The sequence below is a fragment of the Lycium barbarum genome, chromosome 5, assembly GCF_019175385.1.
Source record: "Lycium barbarum isolate Lr01 chromosome 5, ASM1917538v2, whole genome shotgun sequence".
Taxonomy (NCBI): Eukaryota; Viridiplantae; Streptophyta; class Magnoliopsida; order Solanales; family Solanaceae; genus Lycium; species Lycium barbarum.
In genome coordinates, this window is record NC_083341.1 from 8,391,765 (window position 1) to 8,398,542 (window position 6,778).

Genomic DNA, 6,778 nt, shown 5'->3' on the forward strand with positions numbered 1-6,778 from the left:
AAAACATTTACATTATAAATTTATAGCAGCAATATAATTATTTAGTCATAGTTTGATTTTTTTTTCACGACGGCCCGAACGAATTAACTAGTCTGAACTAGGAGAATTGACAATTGTGAAGAAAGACTTTTTTATATAGATCTTATCTTATCTTTCATTTTTCAGCTCCCAAACCTGCATATTGACTATGGACAATACTCACAATAGTAATAATTAGCAGGTGGAAACTGTCACAAAATGTCATTATCGACTAGCTCTTTCTTTCTTTTGTTTTCTTCTTTATGAGTCGAAAAATGAAGGTCTTGAAGACAGAGTGAAGAGAGAATAAATGGCAAAGCTATAGTGCAAGAGAGCTTATATATAATATTACTCCATGTGTTGTAACTTACTTATCTTACTTTTCTTTTACTCCATTTAAAAAAATGTCATTTTCTATATTTATTGTCTTTTCAATTTCACAACCTACCTGGCACGTCTAGGTCCACAAAATTCAAAAGACATTTTGATACATTATACACATTTTTTGTTTTACATCACTAGATTAATTCAAGACTCATTTACTTTCTTAAATTTTATGTGCAGTCTAAGACACATAAAATGAAATGGGAAATAGAACTTATCAGAGTTTTATCTAGATATAAATTTGCAAATTCGCGATTTTTGTAGGACAAAAAAAAAAGTTGTACCAAACTAACACACACAAAAAAAAAAAAAAACATAAGCAGGTTTCACGCACTAAAGGACCAAACTGCAAAAATAAAAGTTTGGTCTTTCACGCACGAATTTCGTGAGTGAATGAGGCCAACAAAAAGTCATGAGTGAATAGTGTACTACTCCTGCTCTGGCAGCAATTGACTTTAATCTTTTTGGTCCTTTTCTAAATAGTGTACTACTCTTGCTTGGGCCCATCATAATTGGTGTACATTGTATTTTGTTCAAGGATTTCTTCTTGGCCTTTACGTACATTAGATTCATTTTTTTGCGCGAATTGCCCTGCTTTTGGCGTGGTCTCTAGATTTTGCCCCTTATATTTGTGGTCTTTAAGTTTCACCCATTGGCAAAAAACAAGATTCAATAGTCTAACACTCTTACGTCTAAAATCATTCAGGTAAAACCTGTTTTACCCTTCGCGTAGATGTAACAATGCTAGACTGTAGGCTGTAGGTGGAAGCTAACTCAAAATGCAGTGGCTCCGACTAGATTTTAGACGTAAGAGTGTTAGACTATTGAATCTTGCTTTCTGCCAAAGAGTAAAACTTAAAGACCACAAATATAAGGGGCAAAATCTAAAGACCAAGCCAAAAGCAGCGCAATTCGCGCAAAAAAATGAATCTAATGTACGTAAAGGCCAAGAAGAAATCCTTGAACAAAATATAATGCACACCAATTATGATGGGCCCAAGCAGGAGTAGTACACTTTCACTATTCAGAAAAGGACCAAAGATTAAAGCCAATTGCTGCCAGAGCACAAGTAGTACACTATTCACGCATGACTTTTTGTTGGCCTCATTCACGCACGAATTTCGTGCGTGAAAGGCCAAACTTTTATTTTTACAGTTTGGTCCTTTCACGCACTAAATTAGTGCGTGAAGCCTATTTATGTTTTTTTTTTTTTGTGTTAATTTGGTACACTTTTTTTTTTGTCCTACAAAAGTCGCGGATTCATAAATTTGCCTGTCACCTTAAAATATCTCTTGTGCTCCTGGTTTGTCCATATCATTTCAAGGTGGGCAAAGAAAAGATTTTTGAGACATGATACTACACGTATATAATACACTAATTTACTTTTAGACAGAGACACGACAGGCTTGCACAGGGGATTTACAAGATCAAATTGTATTTGACAACTCAAGTAGAGGTCTTTTGATTCAAAATCAGGTTATTATCTATCCCACCTTCTATATAGAATAGATAATCCCATGATTGTGTAAACAATTTTTTTCTTGTTTTAGGTAGTACCCTAAATCAAACACAGGATAGATTTAATCCCAAATTTTATACCGGAACAACCCACTTAATCCCTCCAACCAAACGGCCTAAAGAACAAAGAGTTGCCTTATCATGCATCAAGACTATCACATTGTATGGTGAACAATATGGTAGAATCTCCATATACAGATACCCCTTATATGTACTGCTTAACGCAATCAGAATACTTACTTCCACAATCTCATCGGTTTTACTATGATTGAAAATGAAACAAGAAGTAGAAACATAATAAATCTTGCTTAGTAAAATTAGAAATTCATATGAACTTGTTAGAATACACGAATGACATTATGTTAACTAAAGTCTAAAAGACTGAAATTTTCTTATGAAATCTGTGATACTTCACATAAAGTACATACACTCTTAAAGGATTGCTCTGTACAAGTATGCCATAAAGTTCACCACATTATAAGAGAATCTATATAGTTTCAACATTTTGGTTATGATTGATATTAACTTATGTTTGCTCAATAGCCACTACAGATCTGCAGCATTAACTTAGCATGACTGATGTAGAAATACGCCATCAAGTTATGTATTAAGAACAAGAACAGAGAAAATAAAAAGGGAACCAAATGAAGTTAGAATTCTTTTGGAATGGACAAAGTTACCATCAAGAGTCAAAGGTGACTGGTTGCTAATAATATATTCACATCCTATTAACCACCAATATCCTTAAAATGGGTGATTTTCTTTTCAAAAGCAATAATTGACATTTAAGTAAAACAACCAAACCATAAAAAAGAAGTACTAAAAATATGGAGGGAGTTTGGTCCCTCCATTTTGCATGGCTACCTCTGGTCCTCTCCGCCAGAATCTGTTAACGGGGTTATCGGATTAGCTTCAATATCGATATCTCCTTCACCATCATAAGCCGATGACCATGTGCTTACTTTCTCTAAATAAGACGAGGATGGATAAGAATGTACGAAGTCTTCAATCTCCATTCCATTAGGGCCACCCTTTTTTCCATCATATTCATCAGGCGCTGCCAGTGTCTCTGGCAGTGCCACCTCACCTTCCAAGTATCGCACCGCTAGCCTCATACTAGGTCTCTTAGATGGCGCATTATTCGAACACATTAGACCTAATTTAAGCATCATAACGGCCTCCATCTCATCATAATCGCCATTTAATCTCGGATCAACCACTTCAAGAATTGCACCTTCCTTCCATTTATCCCATACCCAATCCACTATGATTAACTCCTCGGGCCATGCCTTCGCCTCAATCGGCCTCCTCCCGCAAGCAACTTCTAGTAACAAAGCACCAAAGGCAAAAACATCAGAACTCGTCGTGGGCTTTCCAGTTTTGGTTAATTCTGGAGCTAAGTAACCCAATGTCCCCACAACTCTTGTTGTACTAGGTTTTGCACCATGCTCATATAACTTAGCAAGTCCGAAATCTCCAAGTCTTCCATTCATTTCGGAATCTAGTAAAACATTCCCCGCTTTAATATCTCTATGGATTACTGTTTGTTCCCATTCTTCATGTAAATACAACAGACCAGAAGCCACACCTTTAATAATCTTGAATCTCTGATCCCAAGTTAAAATAACTCTTGGCTCATCGTAAATGTACTTGTCTAAGCTTCCATTAGGCATAAAGTCATAAACAAGTAACAAGTCGCCTTTTCGCCTACACCATCCTATGAGCTGAACCAAATTTCTATGTCTAAGGCGACCGATTGTCTCGATCTCGGATACAAATTCTTGGAGACCTTGTTTTGCTTCATGGTTTATTCGCTTAACAGCAACATCGGTATTGGTCTTAGGCAATGTTCCTTTATAAACTCGACCAAATCCACCAAACCCGAGTAAGTCTTTATCTCTAAAACCCCTTGTAGCCTGCTTTAATTCCTTGTAAGAAAACCTATGTGGACCTATTTGAAGTTCCCAAGGTTCAATCACATCTATGTTCTTGATTTTCCAAATGACATACAAGGCTAAAATAAGTCCAAATGCAAGAAAGATCACAGCAGATAAAGAGGTAACTACAATTAAAGTTGTCTGATCCTTTTTAGGTCGAGGCAGAGAAGGCAATGAATCAAGATCCAAACTTTGAGCTCCCCCATTAATCTTGAAACTCCAACCAAATATATAATGTGAACTAGCAAGCAAACCAGTTGAAGCAGAAAATCCAACATACATAAACTCCTCAAGAATTGGAGAAAGGTCCACAGGAAATGACAAAATTGAATTATTTGGTTTTTTTGAAGAAAGGGAAAGTGTAACATTCAATATATTTTTTGTTGAATCATAATCAATCCAGGCCTGAATTGTCTTGCCACACTGGAGAAAAAGATTTTGCTCAGTGGAATCTCCTTCAGAAAAATAACTAGCATTGACTGAAACATTAGACTCTAAATTATTGATGTCAATACCAACATGATTATCACTAATATCCCTAAATTCAAAATCTTGAACTGTATCAAATTCAACAGCAAATAAATGATTGGAAAAATTCCCAACATCACTTGAATTTAATAGGCCTAAATACTGACTAGGAAGTGCACTTCTCATCTCTTTGGTTCTTGAAATTGTGAAAGCTAAACCATGTCCACCCAATTTAGCATATTCTGGAACAATCCCAAAAGCAAAAGCAGTGGAAAAGGAAGAAACTTTACCAGATTTAGAATTCTTGAATTTGATTGGACTTTTGTAAAAAGCATGACCAACAACTCTACTTGTTTCATTTGTTAGCCTTAAAGCACCATTTTCTTCAATATCAGCAACCCCATTTAGACTTACATCACTAGCACCAACTCCATTAAAACCATAGTAAACAAATTCATCAGAACAAACTGTTCTTGATAGAAAAATAAAAGATACCAAGAAAAGAGTTAGTCTAATTTTTTTGGCCATGGCATAGCTAAGATTAATTAAATTTTTGGTTGTAGTGTTCAAGAACTGTGTGGGGTGATGATTTTTATGGGTGAAAAAAATCTAGACATTCTTTTTTTAGAGTTGTCTTTGATTTGTTACATGTGATTTGTCTGTGTGATTAAAAAGGAAAGTGGAAACAGTGGGGTCTAGACTCTAGAGGTTGTAAAATATAAAGTGGCAGAAGGGAGAAGGAAATTGTGGTGGGTAATTTTCAAATGTTTATTTTTTATGTTTTGATTTTTTGTAATTAAATGCAACTTACCAGTTAGCACTATAGCGCACTACAGTCCATGCTAGCCAACTACCGTAGTTCCTTCGACACTTGGTTTCAAGAAAAAGGTCTCACGTTGTACATGTTGAGTGGACGTGTGTTGGGTGCTGTATTATTCGTTTTTACCTCGGTTGATTAGATTGGTGTTCAAGGTTTTTTTTTTTTTTTTTTTTCTTCCCATTTTAGAAGGATTTATAGTGTTTTCACACTTCCCCTCCAGTGTGACTCGAATCCAGGACCTACCGGTCGTGGGTAGAGGTGCTTAACCACTGAGCCATCCCTCACTGTTCAAGCTAACTTATACTCGCATTAGTTATTTCACATGATATCAACTACCTCCTATTAGGAGCGGAATGAGAGTGTCTGTTCGGTTCAATCTAGCCGTTTTGATTCAAATCTTATACTAGTATTTATTTGAAATTTTATTGAATATGTATAGATTATTTATTTAGAACTCAATGACTTAAAAAGAATAGAATACAATATTACGTATCATTATCCATTAGATGAAAAGAAATCACCTAGTATTTTGTGTAACTGTTGAAATCAAACTTGAGATTTCCCGATTTTTCTCACTTCAATGATTATTAGGCTACACCTTATTCTTGGACAAAAGATTTATTTGTGGGGTCAACTGGACAAAAGAAATTAAGTGAATCCAGCTCTTTTTGAAAGGAAAGTTTTATAAGATATAAATGAAATGTCAATGAACTTAAGTTGCAACTTTGATGCCATGGTTGGGTTTAATTGGTTAATTCAACTTGGAAGAATTAAGTGAATCCATTTTGCAAAGTTGAAAAGGCTTTTGAGCTAAGTATTGATCCTGGCATACTTTCAGAACATGCATCTCAAAGTACTAGGGTAGATATCATAGATCGAAATTGTTTGAACAACAAATATTGTGTGATTCTAGCCTTTATTAAAGGGCGGAGCTAGAAGATTACATGCAAATTCTGCCGGATTCAATAGCTTTAGTCCTAATTTTATATTGATTTTAATAAATTCAGTAACTATATATAAACATTAAATTCATAACCCAGTTAATAACACCTGATATCATTATTTTAAAATTTAAAATTCATAATGATCAAATTCTATCTCTGTCTCTTATGGATCAATGGAATAGTTATGATAATGTTACGATAGTGCTGGTAAACGTACGGTTTATAAGTACTCTCTTGTTGCAAATTAAAATGTAGTCTTTTGCTTTTACTTAGAGTTACATGATATTCATTGAATAACAATTGTAAAGGTGAATATCACAAATTTCGCAAATGCATGCATCATTCGGTTTCAAAAATCTTTCAATTCCATCTAGATATTACAACCCCATTAACTTCTATCCTAACTTGAAATGTTGATGAATAGCTTTCTCACAAAACCTTAAAAAAAAAAAAAAAAAAAAAAAAAAAAAAAAAGGATAACATATAAAATATAGAGTTCATCAGTAGATTATTGTCTAGTTTTGTTGAAATCAACATTAGGTCAGTAAAGTTGCACTTCCAGTAGTATCATCGAGATAAGCCATGTGATCATTTTCTTAATTATATTATTGAGCCAATGAGGATAGCCCTATTAGCACAAGAGAATATTAATACCACCTTGGCAATTTTTGTCTTCTTCGTTGCTAACA

General features: G+C 34.6%; 1 protein-coding gene across 1 annotated transcript; it reads right to left on the minus strand.

The window, feature by feature from the left end:
• Window positions 1-2,565: 2,565 nt before the first annotated feature.
• On the minus strand, window positions 2,566-5,095 carry LOC132640344 (L-type lectin-domain containing receptor kinase S.4). The gene has a single exon (XM_060356901.1). The coding sequence runs from the start codon at window positions 4,851-4,853 to the stop codon at window positions 2,781-2,783; it is 2,073 nt and encodes a 690-aa protein (XP_060212884.1). The 5' UTR covers window positions 4,854-5,095; the 3' UTR covers window positions 2,566-2,780.
• Between the last annotated feature and the right edge of the window lie 1,683 nt (window positions 5,096-6,778).